At 39.1% G+C, this 22,367-nt stretch overlaps 1 protein-coding gene across 1 annotated transcript in view; it reads right to left on the bottom strand.

Annotated features, from left to right (window-relative positions):
• Positions 1–2,349: 2,349 nt before the first annotated feature.
• KCNB2 (potassium voltage-gated channel subfamily B member 2) overlaps positions 2,350–22,367 on the bottom strand; it is a gene marked incomplete at both ends in the record, with an annotated part of 179,681 nt that continues 159,663 nt past the window's right edge. The window contains one exon of the mRNA XM_081325287.1: positions 2,350–4,494. Within this exon, the coding sequence (XP_081181413.1) occupies positions 2,350–4,494 (2,145 nt within the window). The remainder of the gene's footprint in view (positions 4,495–22,367) is intronic.

The raw sequence follows: 22,367 nt of genomic DNA, 5'->3' as shown, positions 1-22,367 counted from the left end.
TACTCTCCTGTGCTTAAGATTTGGTCCAAAGAATGAAATAAAAAAATTAGGTGGTACTGTATTTAGGAGAAGTAAAATTCATGACCTGTACAGTATATTTTCTTCAATAGAAGCTGTTTTGGTGCACATAACAAAATAAAAATGTGTTTTAAAAAAGTTTAGGGGAAAATTTGAGCTTTGTTTAGCTGTACAAAAGTTCAGCCATAGATGTTTTTCCTCAGTGCTTAATGTGCTTTAAAAATCTTACTTTAACTGGAAAAAAGGACATGAGTTGGCACTTTGCAAAGCCATGCATGGGCCTCTAGTATCATGCATTTTTCAAAAATAAAAAAGGCTTTGGACTGGTCACTGTCAGAAAATAACATTGCTGGAGGGCTGCAATCCTAAGTTTTATTTGAAAATGTGTCATTTGCCTACAGTTGTTAGAGAAAATTAATAAAGCTAAACTGCAGTTCTACAGAGATCTATTGAGCCACAGAAGATATCTTCTCATTTGCATCATGAGATTTATCATATTATTTGTTAGATTTATATCCTTTTATTTCTCTGAGTGTTACATAGGAATCTGTCTTTAATTCATCCCATAAAAAGTACACTGTACAGCTGTAAGTTGGACTTTTTAAGAGAAAATGGCTGACCTAAGTGAGCTTTGCTAGCTGACAATAGATTTGAACTTGGTTTCCCTCAATACCTTCTATTTCCCCATCTGAATTCCGACAAGTTCCTAAAATTCCAAATGTGCTCCTTGGCCCGACAGAATAAGTGTAATTGAGTAATATGTAAAGTTGTTTTTTTTTAAAGTAATATAGTTAAAATGCTGTTTACATCTTCTACTGAATTTTGTGATTCTAAAATAAGTAATGTATTAAATCTTTATTAGCAGAATTAGTTATAGAAAAAGAAAGAAAAAGATTGACTAGAGTGCTTGCGATGGGAGAGATACCATGAAGATGAGCAATGGAGGTTTCAAATTATTCCATTTTCTGCATGTTAATTGCTCTAATTAGATGGAAATGGCAATAATTATGAGTGAACCAATCTGCATTCAGCGTTCCTTGTGCAAAATTGAAGCATTCAGACATTTTGCTGAATAAGCACAATTACAAGTTTCACACACTTTTAAGCCCTGTGCCACAGTTTACAGACCACTATGGCCACAGCATACTCTAAGCTAAACACAAACAGTCTGCTTTACTTCTTTGCACAGTGTGTGAAACTCAATAATTTCCTCTGAAAGATACATTTTCTGACTTCGTATATGTGACAATTCCTTTGGTTGATTCATGGAATGATATTGATACAGCATTCTGAAATGAAATAATAACTAAATTGGAGTGAAAAATGATGTGCAAATGACACACTACTGTTAAAGAAAACAGCAGATATACAATAACAAGAAGTCTACAAATAGTAAGATTTTAACAACAGTGCATACAGTAATCACCACTGTATTACAACATTATTAAAGTCTTAAAATAAAATAATCAGTTTTCATGTCATTTGGCACATTTTATTACCATAAAAGTAATTTTATTTCTTGTAATGGTTTCTTGTTTGCTTTCAACTTGGCAGGTATAACAAAAGTTCAATTCCTGGTCATTAAATCTTGCCCAGTCTTAAGAATTTTTTTTAAGAAGCTGCAAGTGCATCCACGACATCTATGCAAATAAAAATAATTGAAGCTATGGTTCATTTCACAAAGAAATGAGAAAACACTGCAATTTTCTTAAACAAAGAGCGTACATTGGATTAAAGAGAAAACAAGATAAGTAAGATGCTCTAAGGATAAGCTGCAATTCTGCAACATAAGTCTATACAAATCCTCCAGGCAGTGGACTTGAAGGAAGTATCTGAGTCCCAAGAAACCTGTTTTTGTTTTTTACAAATCCTTGAAAACTGGAGATGTTCCAGGAAATCCAAATTATTTACAAAATGTGCATTTTGCAGACTCAAAGCACCTTATTTCACACTATTACTAACATATGAATCAATATTTTATCCTTTCATGTGCAAATTCTGAAAGTCAAAAGGAAAAATAAAAGTTAATTAAAATTCATTATCTACAACCATAACTGAAAATATTAACAGTGTTAAGCATCGCAAAAGATCATCTCTGAAAAGAGCATTTTATTTCACTCAGTTCTTTTGTTGCATTTTTCCTGATTTATCTTTTGTTAGAAAAAGAAGTTTGCTTTTAAATTAAGGTGTACTTAAACTAAGCAACTCTTCATGCCATGCAAAAATAATATTATATTTACTTTTGAGGCTTCCCTTTTTTAATTCATAGGCATTGCTAATTTCAGTTTCAAGAAATATGTAAGTTTTTGTCTTTATTGCTCTCCTAATTAGTCACATGCTGGTTTCTCTGGTGGGACAGTAACCAGGATCACTAGGATTTGTATGGATTTCTGGGGAAAACAAATGGTTTTCCATTTTGTGACCTTCTTGATTATTGTCCCCTGTTACTTCCCCTCCCACATGATAAATGTCTTGAGTGCAGTTATGCCCCAAATGTTTGGGTGAAGAAGAACTGACTTCAGAGTCTTCTGTTACATAGTCCCCATCCTTACGTTTATCCCCAAAGCAGTTTGCCTTGATATCCAACTGCCTGTTGTGCCTTAATCCAGGGATCTCCAAGAAGTCAGCTTCTTCACCAGTGTCTATTTCAGTGAAACTTCTCTCTTTGGCAGGGAAAGAAAAACGTTTCTGCTTGGGGAACAAAGGGCATGCTTGCTTAGAAGCTCCAGAAGAATCTGCATCCAGCAAAGGTCTTTCTCCCTGTGGTGAATTCTCTTCTAAGAGGATAGTGCTGATATGCTGAGGGGTAGATTGTAGGAAGTCTCCTGTTGCCAACACTGGCAATGGCCTTGTGGTGCTTGGTGGGGTTTGTGGAGCACTACCTCTGTTTTCCTTAAAATTAACCTTAAGGGACCTTGATTTTAAAGGGTTGCTTCCTCTGAAAGAACTTTTTGGGCTGTCCATGGCATTGTCAAAGTGAAAGTGACCATGAAGGAGAGGATGAGGACAGCTCTCACAGCTCATCATTGTATTGATTGAGGAGTAATCAAAGCAGGTATCCCTGGGAGCAAACATTTTATCTTTCATGAGTGGTAAAAGCTGGGAATCTTTTGTTGTTTGGTCTTCTAAGTGGGCAAACTCAGTGGGAAATCTTAGTTGCAAATGAGAACTGGAATATGGAGGAAGAGGTGACCGTTCTGTCTCAGTGAAATCAGTTGCGCAGCTGGCAAAGCTGTCAATGCTAGAAGTACTTCTCATATCAGGGATGACTTCTTTGGGTCCTGTTATAGATGCATGTCCTTGTCCAGTAACTTCTTCCATTTCTATCTCCTCCTCATTGAGGGGAGGTTTCACTGAAGGGCCTTGGTAGGTAGAATTCAGATTAGGCTGAGACTGAGTTTTAGTAATTTCATTATATAATATTTCAAGTTTCTGAGCACTCAAGTGTTGAGGACTGCAGGCTGATGATGCATTGTTTAGCTGTTTATATGAATCTTGCTGGCTCACTTCCTGGTATTTGTTCTTCAAGGATTTGTTAGAACCTGTCTCTGACATTGGGCTTCTGGCCCATTTCCAATGGCTTGGAGACAAATGGTTGCCATCGGGAGTTTCCTTTGAATTGGTTGCTTCCTCAGTTTTATCAGTATCAACAGCTACATCAATTAATTCCATACTGCGAGCAAAGGCATCTTTTAAATTCATTGAGACAATGCTTCCATTTCTTTTTGCTCGTTCAAGAGCCTCCCTTCTTTTAATGGCTTTCTCCTGCCGCTTTTGTTCCTTGTAGAATTCTGAGAAATTGTTTACTATGATGGGAATGGGTAGGGCTATTACCAGCACTCCAGCAATGCAACATAACCCACCAACTATTTTACCTAATAAAGTTTTGGGATAAATGTCACCATAACCTACTGTGGTCATAGTGATGGTAGCCCACCAAAATGATGCAGGAATACTTGTAAATTTTGTAGCATCTTCATCTTTTTCAGCAAAAAACACGAGACTGGAAAATATCATAATTCCCATAGCTAAAAATAGTATCAATAAACCCAATTCATTATAACTCCTTCGTAAGGTAAATCCTAAAGATTGAAGTCCAGTTGAATGTCGAGCAAGTTTAAGGATCCGCAGTATCCTCATGATACGGAATATCTGAACTACACGGCGGACATTTTGAAACTGCAGCACACTTTTGTTGGACTCTGTGAGAAAAATGGTGACATAATAGGGCAAAATGGCAAGCAAATCAATCACATTTAATGGACCTTTGAAGAACTTCCACTTGTTTGGAGATGACAGAAAACGCAAAAGGTATTCCATAGTGAACCATGCTATACACACTGCTTCAACATGTGCTAGCTGAGGATTGTCATTTAGTTGTCCAAATTCATCAATTACTTGAAGCTCAGGTAGAGTGTTGAGTGACAAAGCAATGGTGGATAGTACAATGAACAATATGGATACAATGGCCAAAATCTGTTGAAAAAAAAAGATAAATAAGAAAACTGTGGTTAACAAATCATAAAGAATGCTTACATTTCAACCAAAGAAACAGCACACTAATAGAATTACAGATCGCTGTTCTTTACTCACTGCAATTAGATATGCTCCTTTATTATCAGTACCCCTAGTTAATTCATCTGAAGTGCTAGTCCACAATAATAGTTCCCTTGAAAACCTAATTTATGTGACAATGCTATACTAAATAATTCCAAAGGTCTACATATTTGGGAATAGAATCCAGTAATACAACTCAAATTATTTCAGAAGTTTAATTAGATTATTTACTTCAGCGTATTTTTCAATCAGCTGATTTCTAAGTATAGTACATTAGACCACAATTCCCAGTTCATAGCCAGAGAAGATATTTTTTCCTATTGTTATCCTAAATTGAGTGCCCAGTAAATGTTTGAGGTAACAAAAAAAGCAAATGGAATTTGTTTCTGTAAAATGCATACTAGACACTTCTTTAATTACAAACATACTAATTAAAGCTTCATCTTTCAATGTCAAAAGCAAATAGAGAGTCAGTTTTGGGGAAGCCTAGAAACTTGTTTTGTGTACTTGGCTACAGAGTGGAAGTATAAGATGTCAACGAACATCACTTTAATGAAGGCTGGTTATGATCCACTCTGAATTATGCATCATTCTAATATAATCTCAGTTGATATATTAAAAAATATGACCTTTTAAATAAAAAAGTGTCACAAATCAAAATTAACAAAATATTATTTTAGTGTTAGACTGAATCTAAAAATGTCATAGGCTGCATTCCTAATTTTAATAATTTTAACAATATGAAAATTAATGACAAACCTGTAAGATGCAAAGTTCAGTATTAATGCTAAAAAGAAAAACACAGATATTTGATTGAGCTGTCCACAACTGTAGTGCTGAATATTCCCCACGGATTTAATGTTAGTGGAACTTAACAGTTTAGTAATTGCGGTATATGATTTTATTAAGTTATGTTTTTAAGAACTTCATTAAAAACAAGATCAGAAGACTTATTTAAGTAAGAAGATGAGATTTATGAATGAGTTGTCTCCAGGTAAAATATGAAAATAGGCTCAGATGAATGCAATATACCGGTATATAGATTGCAACATTATATGTTACCTAATAGCATAATAATGGAATATTAACAGGTTGGGGTCTTTTGCATTTTTTACTTTAACTTTTAATAAAATTGTGTTAAATTAGACTATTATTTATTTATTTTAGGTGAACCTATCCCATCCACATTATTGTTGTATCTTCTAGGGAACTGCCACTGTCTCTCAGCCCAATGAAGGGCAGGACAAACTATGTATGCCACTTGGATCTCCTCTACAAAATGTGAATATACTTCCAATCAATAAACATATAAATACATAAATATTATAGAACTCTTTAAAACAGATTAATTCCCAGATAAAAATTTCAAGGTTACCTAACCTTTATCACAGTTCAGTAAGTGCTGAAGCTTTTGCAGATCTGAGAAGACATTGCAACTTAATAGAATGAAACACACACACAAAGGTTAAAAAAATAGGTTAAAAACTAAAAATCTATTGCATCTAACCTACCTTTCAAGAATTATTAATTGCCCCTTATTTTTATCACTTGAATCAGAGAATTTGTATGCTTCTAGTTTTACATTTCCAGTGTAATTTAAGGCATCATAAACCAAAGTTCTTTTTAAAATCTCTAACTATTATTAAGTTTGACAAAAGCATAATAATATAACATGGACACAAAAGTAGAACTTCTCCCATAACAATAGCTATCATTATCTGTCAGCAGATTTTCTTGTTCAGTGACATATTGAATATATGATGGCTTTAAACTATCATTATTTTTCAGATTCATCTTGGCTTCCTTAGTTGCCTGGCAATACTAGGGCTGATTTCAAAGCTTCATTCCACTTTAAAAAGCCTCAATTCTATGCACACATACAGAAGAATGAAGACAATATGATGCATTCAAAGGTAGTATTGAATAGACCACACAAACACAGAGTGGCAAACCTTTAGAAAACTATGAATAATTAGTTTCTAAAATGATTGGTTATGAGCCATAGAAAAGATACTCTAGAAGAGTTGTGGGGAAAATTTTGTTGCATGAAATGAAGCTCTTGTGATTTAAGTCTGGAATACAAAAATGTTCGATTGTACTGTGTGAAAACTACTCAATTACACATAGAAAACCAATATGTTAGAACTACTATTGCCATTTTCATGTTGCACTTTTTGAAAATAATGGAATTGTCTTCCAGTATTATTTGTTACCATACAAAAATGATCACACACAAAAAATTCTTAGTAGAATTCTCATGAATTACTTTCAAGGAAGTTTTTCCCATTTTAACCAGAAGATGTCTCTACTATACCATCCTGGTATTCATGACATCAGTTATCTTTTGGAAAAATTGCAATTACAATAATGCATATCTTTCTCTCTCTCTTCTCCCCAGAAAAAAGCAAACTACAAGTTTCCTAGCTGCTACCATAAACAAAATATGAAATCTGAGCATCAAGCACTTGGAAATTCTATAGATGTATATGCCAATGATGTTGTTTTAGTGCCCTCTCTTTTGTTTAGCACCAGCCTTTCTATCAATACTCATATCCTTGCCTTTCCTTAAAGGATTCTTTGTTGAACTTTGTGCCAGAATCCCACATCTCTAATAATTTCAAAAAACTTTATTTCAGAAACATCTCTTGCTGTCTCCCACTCCCTGTAAATCTAAATATTCTATGACTAATTGCAGATGACACTAAACTGGCAGGAATAGCCAACACCTCAGAAAACAAGCTCAGAATCCAAAAAGATCTTGACATACTTGAACAATGGGCCATGTTGGATAATGTATAATTTAATGTAGAGAAAAGCAAGGTTTTACAGCTAGGCAGGAAAAACCAAAGGTATGGGTACAGATTAGGCGAAACCTAGCTCAAAAAGAGTAACTCTGAGAGGGGGCCCTTAGAGTCCTAGTGGACAATCACTTAAACATGAGCCAGCAGTGTGCGGCAGCAGCAAGAAAAAGCTAATACAACCCTTGGTTGTATAAACAGAGGCATAGAATCAAAATCACATGAAGTATTAGTACTACTTTATAGTACTTTATAGTGTCGATCAGAAGGTCGGCAGTTTGGCGGGTCGAATCCCAAGTGCCGCGTAACAGAGTTGAGCGCCTGTTACTCGTCCCAGCTTCTGCCAACCTAGCAGTTTGAAAGCACGTAAAAATGCAAGTAGAAAAATAGGGACCACTTCAGTGGGAAGGTAACAGCGTTCCATGCGCCTTTGGCATCTAGTCATGCCGGCCACATGACCATGGAGACGTCCTTGGACCAGCGCTGGCTCTTCGGCTTTGAAACGGAGATGAGCACCGGCCCCTAGAGTTGGAAACGACTAGCACACATGTGCGGGGGAACCTTTACCTTACCTATAAAGCCTTAGTAAGACCACACCTGGAATACTGCATCCGGTTTTGTTTACTAGATTACAAAAAAGATGTTGAGACTTTGGGAAAAGTGCAAAGAAGAGCATTTAAGATGATCAAGGGCTTGGAGATAAAAACATATGAAGAACAGTTGCAAGAATTTGGTATGGCCAGTCTAGAGAAAAGAAGGACTAGGGGTGACATGATAGCAGTATTTCAATACCTGAGGGGCTGCCACAAAGAACTTATCTTCCAAAGCACCAAAGTCAAGACAGAAACAATGGATGGAAACTAATCAAGGACAGAAGCAACCTAGAATTAAGGAGAAACTTCCTAACAGTGAGGACAATTAACCAGTGGAACAGCTTGCCTCCAGAAGTTGTGAGTGCTCAATCACTGGAGGTTTTGGAGAAAAGACTGGACAGCCACCTATCTTAAATGGTATAGGGCCTCCTGCTTGACCAGGAGGTTGGACTAGAAGACCTCCAAGGTTCCTTGGTTATTCTGATTGAAGTGATGACAGGAAAATGTAATATGAGCGATGAACACTACAACCTCATGTTTGAAAATAACATGTTTTAGCCTTAACTTAAAGGGTCAAGCTGCTATTTTTGGGTTTGGTGGAAGATACTTCTGGGGGAGGATATAATATTTGAAATGATTCTAAAATCACCATATGTATTACATTTCCCCAACTTTGCTTCCAGGTATGTTAGAAGCTCTCAAAACTTTTTACTGGAACAGTGGTTGATTACTGAAAGGAGTAAAAACAAAATGCAAAGCATGATGAAATAAATGAATATTTTAATAAACCATTGCTAGCTTAAAAGTACATTGGGATATAGATGGTACAGTACTTGTACAATGGGCCTCACTTCTGACTCTGATGGTGAAGTGTTTAGAATGCAGTATTGCAGGCAAACTCTGCCCACAGTTGATCCTGACGGGCTCAAGGTTGACTCAGCCTTCCATCCTTCCAAGGCTGGTAAAAAAAAGGACCCAGATTGTTGGGGTAATATGCTGACATTGAAAATTGATCAGAGAGTGCTGTGGAGCACTATGGGTGCTATATAAGTCAAAGTGCTATTGCTATTATTCCCAAACAGTCTAAAACTCCCAAAATAATGTCCATATTCACTAACTCCCTTCCAGTACAGTCAACTATCTCACCCCTTTCCTGTGTCTTTTTGTCACCCTTTCACTTCTATTCATTTCTTCTAATATCCATTCAGCTCTATTATCTTGGGGTGGGGGGGATAAGCTTCAGGACATCTGGGGAAGGCATGGTGAATCCAGGGAAGACATCTCTGTGAAAGGGGAATTGATGGCAATGGCAAAGAATGAAGTAACAGTGAATAGACTAGATCTTTGAAACCTCTTCATATAGAGAGAGGATGAGACATCACCCTCATATACTTCAGACAGTTTCTTCTTGTGGGTTCGAGTGTGGGAAACAAAAGGATTAGCCATTTTGCTCACAACTGTGGCAGAGCCTTTTAAAGGACACTTTCTGTTGCTATCCTGATTCCCAGCAAAATTCCTTCCTTCCTTCCTTCCTTCCTTCCTTCCTTCCTTCCTTCCTTCCTTCCCTTCCTTCCCTTCCTCCTTCCCTCCCTTCCAGTTGTTGGCTGACATCTCTGCATCATTATTATAACAGACTCTTTGCATATGACTTTGATTCTTCTACCCTTATAACCATAACATATAATAATGAACTGTAACTGCAGTCACTAAAGACTCACTTGATTTTGTGCTGTTGAGTTTCATTTACATTTTTCTGCTTCTTATCATTATAGGCACAGAAAATCTCTCTTTAGACTAAACTATGCATTAGTCAAATGGTGTATGCTACAGGATGTTCAGGTAAACTAATCTGCTATATTCTTCCTGCCTTCTTTGAGTAACAAGACTTGTGGTTACCATATACTTGAATAAAGTTGAATGTTTTTGCTTGTTTGTAAAGGTAAAGGTTTCTCTTCCAGTTGTGTACAACTCCAGGGCACAGTGGTCATCTCCATTTCTTGGGTGAGGGAGTCAGCATTGTCTGAAGACATTTTCTGTGGTCATGTGGCCAACATGGCTATAGGCCAAAGGCACATACTGTAGAACACTGTTACCTTCCCACCAAAGTGGTACCTATTAATCTAATCACATTTGCATGTTTTCAAACTGGTAGGTGGGCAGGAACTAGGGCAAGGAATGGGAGATCAACCTGTTGTTTTGGTGATCAGGAATCGAACCCGGGCTGACAATTCAGTATCTTCAACTTCTGAGCATGGAAATAACTTGCATTGGATCTGAAATAACACTTTATAATGATAAAGTCCTTATTTCACTTGTTTGCATCATGCTCTCCCAAATGCAGCTAACACTGAGAAGTGGCAGTTGGTATGGCCAATGGTGAGGGATTCTGGAAGATGTAATTCAGCAGTTCCTGAACTACAACTTCGAGTACGCTAGTTAGTTAACTTCTATTGCTACTTTTCTCCAACCAACTTCTATCACTTAAAAGTCTCAGATGTCTCTCACTTTATATATTATGGCATATGCATGGATTTCAAGAAGTGTTTTTCAAATTTATCAACTTTAAGATGTGTAGAATTCAAGAATTCCCCAGCCAGCATTTTACAAAAAACTGAGCTCAATGAGATCTACGTCATTACAATTACACTTTACAACTGCATTGTATTCAGCAGTTATTTATATCTGAATAGAATTTAAGCTTCAGTGACTTCACAAGTAATTTGTTCACAGGTAAGTCAATGAGGGAAAGCAAAATGCTTTCAAAGAAAAATCTTTTAGTACATTGTCTTTTACAGTTCAGTAAGCGTTTAATTAAAAATATGCAGTCTTAAACCGTGAAAATAAATTCATCCTATAAAACAATCAATAGAAATGTCAATGAAATGAAAATGCTTAATAAAAATTTTATGATAGGGCAAAGTCTATAGACTAGGAGAACCCAAATAAAATACAGATGCTTTCCAAGCAGCCTGTCTTTCTGGGGTAGATCTTATAAAGTATTGACTAACTAACTAACTAATGCGCCAGAGACAAATTCCTTGTGTGTCCAACCACACTTGGCTAATAAAGAATTCTATTCTATTCTAATGAATGAGACACCATCATTTTCATTTCACCCCAGCCAGAAGTGTTATAAGGGAAACATAATAAGGGATCAATCAATTGTTGATAATTGCTTTGCAACACTAGTTGCTCACTATTACGTGAGCATAAAAAGTCTGTCTGAGGATGGAAGGAACAGGATTTCTTCAAACCAGCAGCTGAATCAATCCCTACATTTTGTTTGAAGGCATATGTCAACACTGCTAACATTGGATGTTCTTGCTTTGACAATAGATGAAAATGCAGGCATTTTCTCTTTTCCTTTTTTCTTACACTTAGAATTAGTTAGTGCAGGGAGAAGTGTTTAGTGAGAAAGAATGTGACACCCTGCCTCCCCACTGGCCTAATGATTGCTCTATTGAACTGTTACTGGGAGCTAAACTCCCACGACTGAGGATGTATGCCATGACCCTCCTTGAAATGGAGAAATTCAGCAGTATGTGAACAAGAACCTGGTGAGGGGATTTATTGAACGGGCCAAATCTCAGGTGGGAGCTCCGGTGTTATTTAAAGAAAAAAAAGACAGGTTGCTTCATCTCTGTGTAGTCTATAAAGGGTTAAATGCTGTGAGCATGAAAACAAATACCCCTCCCTCTCCTGAAGGACTTCCTAACCCACCTGACAAAGGGGAGTGTCTTCACTAAACTGGACCTGAGAGATGCATATTACCGAGGGAGGATAAAAGATGGAGACAAGTGGAAAACTGCTTTTAATTGTCCCATGGGGAGCTACCAATTTAAAGTCATGCCATTTGGACTATAGGGGGCTCCAACTGTCTTCATGCAGCTGATCAATCAGGTGCTACATGACCATTTATACAAAGGGGTTCTGCTGTATCTTGATGACATCCTGATATACAGCATGAATATGGCTGACCATGTAAAACTAGTGAGAAAAGTACTAAAGAAACTGCTGAATGCCAGACTTCATGTTAAACTATCAAAGTGTGAGTTTCACCAGACCCAACTAGATGATCTTGGCTACAGAATTTCCAGTGAGGGCATTGAAATGGACCCGGCTAAAGTGAAAGCCGTAATTGAATGGCAACCCCCAAAGACTCGCAAACAGCTTCTAGGATTTGCCAACTTTTACCACCAGTTCATCCCCTCCTTTGCCAAAATTGCTTTACCCTTTACAGACTTACTGAAAACAGGCAAGGAGGAAGGGAAACTGTGACTGAGCCAGCCACTAGCATGGACTATGAACTGTCAAACTGCTTTTGAGAATTTGAAAAATCTATTTGCAACCGAGCCGGTCTTAAAACATCCTTGCCCAGGAAAACCCTTTGTGATTCAAGCCTTCATGATTCATTGGGCTGTATTAAACTGCCAACACTATCTAGAATGGAACACGGTGCCTTTCGAGGTATGGACTGATCACAAAAACCTAGAAGTACTGAAAACTCCCCACAAATTGTCCCCAAAACAAGTATGATAGGTGCAATACTTTAACTGATTTAATTTCACCCTAAAGTACATACTGGGGGGGGGACTTTTTGGCTGATGCTTTATCCAGACTGCCCCAATACAAGAGCCAGTGTGAAGAGGTTAATAAAGCAATTATGTCTACTCTACAAACTGCTCAACTAATGCCGCACAGAGTCCCACCTTTGACAGCCCCAAACCCCAATGACCCAGGGGGAAAGAAAATAAAACAGGAGCTCCTCATTGACTAATGGTTTAAAGACAATGAAATCTCCCTAACATGTAGGAATGGTTTGGCTTACAAAGGGGGGAAAGTTGTACTTGCCTGAAACCCTCCGCCGTAACGTGCTCTGGCACGGCCATGATGTAAAACAGGCTGGGCACTTTGGATACTTAAAAACACTACACCTAATCCGTCAGCAATTTTGGTGGCCGGGATTGAAACGGGACATAGAGAACTATGTCAGGAGTTGTGCTGTATGTGACACCATGAAAAGAATCCCAGAGAAACACCCTGGACTATTACAACCGATGGCGGACTTTTCCCAACCATGGGAAGAAACTGCTATGGAATTTATAGTAGATCTACCTGAAAGCAAGGGAAATACAGTTATTTGGACTGTGATAGATCTGTCTTCAAAGCAGGCTCACTTCATTGCCTGCAAAGGGCTCCCGTCCACCCAGTGACTAACCAAGATGTTTCTGAAACACATCTACAGACTGCATGGCCCACTGAAATGTATAATCTCAGACCGGGGGGGGTGCAGTTTACAGCTAAGTTTTGGATGGGTTTTCTTAAGCTAGTTGGCTCATCTCAAGGACTGTTGTTGGCCTTTCACCCGTCTACCAATTGGGTGGCTGAATCCGCGAACTCAATGGTGGAGCAGTATCTCAGATGCTATGTGGATTATCAACAGATGAACTGGACTGACCTCCTCCCTTTTGCAGAGGTGGGCTACAATAACTCTGTTCACAGCAGCACCGGTTTCACACCTTTTAAAGTGGCTACTGGAAAAGAGCTCAGCCCAATACCTGAATATCCTCAGGGACCCTACACTTCCCAGATGCTTGACCAAAGCTTGAAGGGGTGGGAAGAAGTCTGGAAAACCATGAAAATTGCTTTGAAAAAGTCTTCAGAGACAAGCAGATAAGAAGAATGCTCCTCAAAGATCATTCCAAGTTGGGGAAAAGGTTTATTTGTCCACGAAGTATTTACAACTTAAGTTACCTAGTAAGAAATTAGGACCAAAGTATTTAGGACCCTTCTCCATCATAAGGATCACTAACCCAGTCACGGTAGAATTAAAGCTTTCCAGACTCTTAGGAAAAAATCATCCTGTGTTCCATTGTAGCCTGCTGAAAACCTTTCGGGATTCCACCCTACGGCCTCCCTCTAAGAAGGCACCTGGACCTCTTGTAGTAGCAGGACAGAGTCACAATGAAGTGAAGCGTATTCTTGATTCTAGACTTTTTAAAGGAAAGCTAGAGTATTTAGTGCAATGGAAAGGGTACCCACTGTCTGAGGCCACCTGGGTTAAGTCTAGCGTTGTAAAAGCTGACAGACTCATTAGCAAATTCTATAAGAAACACCCTAATAAACCGAGAAGCAACCCCTAACTTATGATTTTGTTTGCATTACAGGATTTGTCCTTTTTGTAAGAGGGGCTGGATGTCAATGCTGCTAACATCGGATGTTCTTGCTTTGACAATAGATGAAAATGCAGCGATTTTCTCTTTTCCTTTTTTCTTACACTTAGAATTAGTTAGTGCAGGGAGAGTGGAGGGTGGGATGCAAGCTCAGTTAGCCATAACTATAACTCTGCTGTGGGAATCCAAGGACAAACTGGGCCCAGAGCTAATAGCATTTAGGTGGGCTGGAGAGCTGGGGAGAAAGCCCATGCTTTAATCTAATTGGGGAATGTGCTTTACGACTGTTTATTGGGGGTGGGAATTGTACGTTGTTACTTTGTATCCACAGGAGGGGAATTTAGTTTTTTGTTTCAACTATGTAGTGCTGATACTGTGTTTCCGGGTAAAAGATTCTATATGGAAAACAATGTCTCAAAGTTCTTTTGAAGGGTTTCATCTATTGGAACCGTGACAGTGTACTGCTGAGTGTGGCTTTATTTCTTTTTTAAGTCCTAGTATCTATTGACTAATTATGATGTTTCTTATGCGTTCAAACAAGGTCCCCTCGGTTTCATTTTTGATACCAGGAACCCTATTTTCTTCCTTGGTCCATCCTCTGTGCAACTGAACATATATAGTTATTTATTTATTTATTTATTTATTTATTTATTTATTTATTTATTCACATTTATATACCACCCTTTCCCGAAGGACTCAGGGCGGTTTACAGGGTGATTAAAAAACCAAGATACAAAAGTTAAAAACAAATTTTAAAAAATTATATTTGTCCCTGCATAAATAAAACCCCAGTTAAAATTAAGATTAATTCTCAGCCTGGGCCAGAGAGCTCAAAGAGCCAGGTCTTCAGGTCCCGGCGGAATGAACGGAGGTCAGGGGCAGTCCTCAGCTCCACTGGCAGCTGGTTCCAAAGGGCAGGCGCACCCACTGAGAAGGCCCTATCCCTGGGTGTCGTCCGCCGGCAATCTCTTACCGGTGGCACCCTGAGAAGACCCTCCCTGTGGGAGCGCACTGGACGAAGGGAACTTGATGCCGGCAGCAGGTGTTCCCTCAGATATCCCGGACCCAAGCCATTTAGGGCTTTATAGGTCATCACCAGCACCTTGAATCTCACCCGGAGGGCAACCGGGAGCCAATGCAGCTCGCGGAGTAGAGGTGTTACATGGGAGTATCGGGAAACCCCCATCACAACTCGCGCGGCCGCATTCTGCAGCAGCTGAAGCCTCTGAGTGGTCCTCAAGGGCAGCCCCATGTAGAGAGCGTTGCAGTAGTCTAAACGGGAGGTCATGAGCGCATGAGTGACTGTGTGTAGGGCATCTCGGTCCAGATAGGGTTGCAACTGGCGCACCAGGCGAACCTGGGCAAAAGCCCCTTGGTCACGGCTCCTATATGGTCTTCAAAATTGAGTCGTGAATCCAGGAGGACGCCCAAGTTGCGAGCCCTATCAACGGGGGGTAACACCTCACCCCCCATCGTTAGAGATGGAATAGTCTGGTTGACCCAAGATGCCGATATGCACAGCCACTCAGTCTTGGCGGGATTGAGATGAAGCCTGTTTCTCCCCATCCAGACCTGGACCGCCTCCAGGCACCGGGACATCACGGCGAGGGCATCGCTGGGTTGGTTCGGGGTGGAAAGAAAAAGTTGGGTATCATCAGCGTACTGATGATACCTCACCCCGAAACCATGAATGATCTCACCCAGCGGCTTCATATAGATGTTGAACAGGAGGGGCGAGAGAACCGACCCCTGAGGAACTACACAAATGAGAGTCCTCGGGGCGGATCTCTGCCCTCCCGTCAACACCGACTGCGAACGGCCCAGGAGATAGGAGGAGAACCACCGTAAAACGGTGCCTCCCACTCCCAACCCCATGAGACGCCGCAGTAGGATACCATGGTCGATGGTATCAAAAGCCGCTGAGAGATCTAATAGGACCAGGACAGAGGAGCAACCCCTGTCCCGAGCCCTCCAGAGATCATTCACCAGCACGACCAATGCCGTCTCCGTGCTGTATCCGGGCCTGAAACCCGATTGGTACGGGTCCAGATAATCAGTTTCCTCCAGGAACAGAGGAAGCTGATGCGCCACCACACTCTCAACAACCTTCGCCAAAAAGCGAAGGTTGGAGACTGGATGATAGTTATTTAAAACAGCCGGGTCCAGGGCAGGCTTCTTGAGGAGGGGTCTCACCACCGCCTCCTTCAAGGCGGCAGGGAAAACACCCTCCTTCAAAGAAGCAGTTATTACTGCGTGGAACCAGCCTTGTGTCTCCTCCCGGGCCGCATAAGCTAGCCAGGAGGGGCACGGATCCAACAAACAGGTGGTGGTGCTCAGCCTCCCCATGATCCTGTCCACATCATCAGGGGAAACAGGATCGAACTCAGTCCAGGTAACATGCTCAAGACCGTCTGATTCCTCCACATCAGACTCTGCCCAGTCAGAGTCCAGACCGGTCCGGATCTGAGCGATTTTGTCTGCCAGATGATGACTAAACTCCTCGGCTCGTCCCCGTAAGGGATCCTCCCTCACCTCCTGATTAAGGAGGGAGCGAGTTACCCTAAACAGGGCGGCCGGGCGATTATCTGCGGACGCGATGAGGGCAGCGAAGTAGTTAGACTTTGCTGTCCTTATCGCCGCAAGATAAGACCTTATAAAGGTTCTTAACTGCAATCGGTCAGATTCGGATCGGCTGGACCTCCAACCACTCTCTAGACCCCGTCTCCGACGCTTCATCTCCCGGAGCTCCGCAGTTGTAATATTAAGATGTATAGTATTATCTAAAACAGACTAAAAAGAAGTGCCTTCCTGTAGTACACTAATTCATGAAGACATGTCTCCATTATCACAAAAACAGTGCATGGAAATCAAAGCCTGAGCCAAACTGAATGAAAGCTCTGAACCTGGGTTGGTTGTTCCAAACAGGTACTCCATACTAAACATTCTAGGTAATAAATATTTCCATAATTATCCAATTATAATTAATGAAACTCATAAAAACTGAATTTGATATGTCCTTATGGTTTTGAATGTGTATAAAAACAATCAAGATTTTATTTGAAATTACACATTGTGGCTTCAACACACATAAGAAAGAGGTGGAATTTCAGTCATGTGACCTTTTTGGCCATCCCTCCACTGACATCCTTGGTTGAATTAATGAACCTATCATAACACTTTTTAATGCTTTGAACTGGAAAATCGCAATGGTTCAAGCCAAGAAATAACAAATATCTATGTGTCTCAGTTTGTGATTTATTTTTTGAAAAAAAAAACCTGCCAGAAGTAACAGTATTCCAGGGTCTTACATGTATGAAAATAAAGCCAGATTTTGAAAAGACGAATCCCTGTTTGCTTACACTAACCTTAGTGTTGTCTTTCACTGACAGTCCTTTAAAGGCTAAGCAACTGAGCTGTTTGTTTGGATCAATCTGTGAACATCAATACAGCTCTATTTAAATCTATGCAGTTAGATGCAAAGCTGGGAAACAGCCTCAAAAATAGAATTTGATTTTCTTGCTCTGCACAGATTTTAACAACAAAGAACTCTATGAGAAAAATGAAACAGAATATAAAATGGTCCTTTAAAGGCAGGACTGGGCCCTGTTTTGAAAGAATGAATCACTGATAAAGCATAAGAAAAATCTATTGAGAGTCAAGCAGTGGGTGGAACTAAGCTCCACTCCCCCCTTTTCTTTCTCTTGCCATCCGTTTTTTCATTTTTCCTGCTGTTCCAGTTTCTTTTTCCTCCTTCTTCCAATGCAGCTGTTGCACAATGCTGCAACGTAATCTGCAGTCCCACACTATTTCCTTAGTGCTAAAGCAGAGAAGCTTTCAAAGTGGTCCATTTCTCCTACATGTATCACCCACAGCTCTTCAGTTGAACCCGGCTGCCTTCTAAAAATGCAGATAAGACCAATCCATTTTTATAAAGTGGGCTTTGTAATTGGCCAAGTAGTCTTCATTCAAAGGAATATGGCATTCCAAGCTCTGTTCTGAACGGAATATACTTTTAAATCTCTTCGCTCCCTTTGAAGTTCCATCAAAAGCACTACACACCCTTTCAAAAGTCTCAGTGGGGTTGACTGAGCCTCTAAATGGGCCAAAGCCAGAAGACAATTGAAATTTGATTACATGCTGCATGTCACTCATGGATTACACCTCATAAATGACTAAAGTATCTTATTAAATACAGTAAAATGTGAACCAAGTAACCTATGACTAGGGAGGCTTCTAAACTGTCATGTAATGTACATCTATGCACTACAGTCCAGTTGTATGAGGATTGGCCTGCACCACAGCATTGTCCATCTTTCTAAATACCGTACTGTAACTTTTGATAACATGATAATTCTGGGGTATTGGGACTGGTGTACCCTAAGAGAAGACATACTTAGGTGTGCCCTTGCCTTCGCTGTTGTTTTTGTCCACTCCAGTTAATGACCAGTAAAGGAGAGTGACTGGCCAAGTCCAATGTCATGAGTTTGTATTTTAAGTGTTATTATCTCAAATGATAACTGCCTTCAGATTTCCATTCATAGCACAACAAACAGGATACTTCTCTTTTAAGAAAAAGTTAGGAATACTTTCTTTATTATTTAAAACATTTATAAAGCCCACCAACTCTGGGCAAGTCCCAATCAAGAGTTAAACATATAAAGTTAACATATAAAATGATATTAAAACTGTAAAATCGAACAGATTAGAATATTAAAACATTAAAAACAACAAACACAACAAAGTCCTGGCTCCAACTCTGCCCTCTAACATGCTTTTATCCAATCTTGTCCCAGCACTTTCTAGCAAGACTACCTGATTCTGTAATAGCTTTGTTCCCTGGGCCATCTGTCTGGTAAACTTGCAAGATTCGTTTTTCTCACCATGCACATGTATACATAATCCGAACTAGACTGTGTTGTTTCTCTGTGTCATATAACATATGTGGGCATATATGTATGTATGTATGTGTATTTATTTATTAGGTCATATTTATGTAGTGTATATTGGAGGTGGTGACCCTTTGAGAGCTGAATGCAACAAAATTTCATTTTAATGTATGCTGATTAGTGTACATTCAAAGTGACAATAAAGTTATTATTCTATTCTATTCACTTGGGAAAAGATCCAGGTCTTTAAAGTTTTATGGCAAGCTAAGAGGGTTGGAAGCCTGACAAACGTTAGAGGGCAAGAACATTCCATAGGGCATGGGCTGCCATGAAAAACTCAGACTCCTTAGCTCTCTATAAGAAGAATATTTAGGGGAAGGGATTAGGAGTTTGTCCACCCTGTCTGACCTGGTATGACTGGTAGATGCCCTTAGGGAAAGGCAGTGCTGCAGATAACCTGATCTTCTGCCATGTAGGACTTTAAAGATGATGACCAGCAATTAGATTTGCACGTGCAAAGAAACTGGAAGCCAATACAGCTCAGCCAAAAAAGTGTTACATGGCCAAACCTTACTTCAGGACCAGTTGAAGTTTCCTTGTGGTCTTAAAAGGCAGCCTTATGTAAAATGTATTGTAGTAATTCAAATAGAAGGTAACCAGAGCATGGTTAAGCAAGACCTGATTAAAGTTAAAATACAATATTATATTGTATAATACCGTTTACTTTGAGTAACAAGGAAAAAAATTCTGGAGCATCAAATCCAAAATTGAGCTGTTATTCTCATTTTCATAATTTTATTATAGAGCTGCAAAATTTAAAAGCACTTTACCATCAATATATTTAACCCCATTTTGTAAACAGTAGATACTCAGTTACTGATTGTTAATTCTGGTGTGCAGGAAAGAATTTCAGGGCAGGAAGTAAAAGGCTTTGGCAGAAGCCCACAAATGAAGTCATTTTTCAAAGAAAAAAAAACCCTCCAACAATAAATATGACTTTTAAATAATTCATCTTATTTTTTAGGAAATTGAAAATATAATTTGAACCTATAATGATTTAAGATTTAAAATAGACAAGTGTCTAGCTTATTATGATTTTTTTTCTAATAAAGATAGCCTTCTAATATCTATCATATATGAAGTGGCTCAATGTATTGCAATAGTAACAACAGAGATTATAGCATGGTCCAGGAGAAAGCTATGCCTGTGCACAGATCCTCAATGTTGGAAAAAATTGTTTTGACTATTGAAGCCATCCCATTCATTTTCATGTATGCTTCTCCTGTGCCTGCCTGATCACTCAAGCTTGATTTTCTGCTTGGACATACTGTTTTTTTCCTATCAATACAACACTACCTTGACTCTGGTACCTGCAAAGAAGTCTATAATTCCCTCATGATTGTGCAGAAAAAGAAAGGGAAGGGAAGCACATGAATCCAGTGCTTTGAAGAATCTCATTTCTACTTATATTGGTAAACCTTAATTATGGTTTAAAATTTTATGTGAACTGTTGCAACCAGGAGATTTATATGGACAGATATTTGCAACCAGGCCAGGCTCCTGACCCTAACAAATTTGTAAACCCATGCTGCCTATATGCTTATATGTTTGTAGCATTACAGAGGGATAGAATCAGGATCAAATGAAGTGTTAATACCACTTTATAATGCCTTGGTAAGACCACATTTGGAATACTGCATTCAGCTTTGGTTGCCAGAATGTAAAAAAAATATGTTGAGACTCTAGAAAGAGTGCAGAAAAGAGCAACAAGGATGATTAAGGGACTGAAGGCTAAAACATATAAAGAATGGTTGCTGGAATTGGGTATGTCTAGTTTAATGAAAAGAAGGACTAGGGGTGACATGATAGCAGTGTCCCAATATCTCAGGGGTTGCCACAAAGAAGAGGGAGTCAAGCTATTCTCCAAAGCACCTGAAGGCAGGACAAGAAGCAATAGACAGAAACTAATCAAGGAGAGAAGCACCTACTGAAGAAATAAAGACAAATTTCCTGACTGTTAGAACAAGTAATCAGTAGAACAATCTGCCTCCAGAAGCCGTGAATGCTCCAACACTGGAAGTTTTTAAGAAGAGACTGGAAAACCATTTGTTTGAAGTAGTATAGGGTTTCCTGCCTGAACAGTGAGTTGGACTAGAAGATCTCCAAGATCCCTTCCCACTCTGTTATTCTGATTTCTCAGCTTAAGTTCAATGCAGTTCCTTTTTTCACAATTCTCTCACCATCACCACTGCAGCCAGGTAACTTTGGGTGGGTCCCTCCTGAGTCTTTAGTTCTACCCACTATTCATTTGTGGGCTGTGTTCTTCCTTATCTGACTGTTCCCTCAGCAGTATCTCTTTGCCACGTCTCCAAAGATCATTCCCACATACCACTACACATTAGATACTAGTTTCTTCCTAATATTTCAGAAATAAATGCAATTCTAGATACTGTCAGTGTGTAATTTTTTTAAATAAGTACTTTTAAAAAGTACTTATGAAAAAGAAGTCTTTGGTATAGCATTTAGCTACAGTTATTACATTTTATATAAAGAGTTGATCAGAAAATTGTGGCTATCAGCTCTTTCTGGCAAAGAGGAAACACCAGGGCATAATCTGACTATTGTGGATACTGCCTGAGTTCAGCTTTTAATTTTCTCTGCAATTAAGCCATACAGCTACATAAGAATGGAGAATTTTGTTGATTTTTTTAAATCCCATTTATATCCCGCCCTTCTCTGAAGACTCAGGGCGGCTTACAATCTAAAGCACAAATCAATGTGCTTAGCAATAGCCTTCATTCTATGTATATGCCTGCTTATTAGGGCTTTTGCCCTCCCCCCCAAGCGGCATTATTACAAAGTCAGCTTATTGCCCCCAACAATCTGGGTCCTCATTTTACCTACCTCGAAAGGATGGAAGGCTGAGTCAACCTTGAGCCTGGTGGGACTCGAACCTGCACTAATTGCAGGCAGCTGGTGTTACTTAAGGAGGCATTAGCCCACTGCTCCACCAAGGCTCTTTTTCTTTTTGCAACAAAGTTATATTAAATATTTGGCTCTCAGATGAATGTATAAACCAGGATGTATTATATGCACTTCAGAGAAAGATGGAATGAACTTCTCCAAGTGCAAACAAAATATGTATATTTCTTAAAATAAGAAAATAACATAAAAAGCTTTCTATACAGGAAAACTACTTGCAAGAAAACATCTCTTTATTAACATGAAGATTAAGATGTCTGAACTGCAAAAGTCCAAACATTTACATAATGGTAGCAGAGATATTGAACAAGCTCCAAATAAATTATTAGTAATGATAATTTTATTGATCATGTCAAGGAA

The sequence above is a fragment of the Vipera berus genome (genome assembly GCF_964194415.1).
Source record: "Vipera berus genome assembly, chromosome: 3".
NCBI lineage: Eukaryota > Metazoa > Chordata > Lepidosauria > Squamata > Viperidae > Vipera > Vipera berus.
The sequence above is the reverse complement of the archived record's forward strand: the minus strand, read 5'-3'. Positions and strand labels throughout refer to the sequence as shown.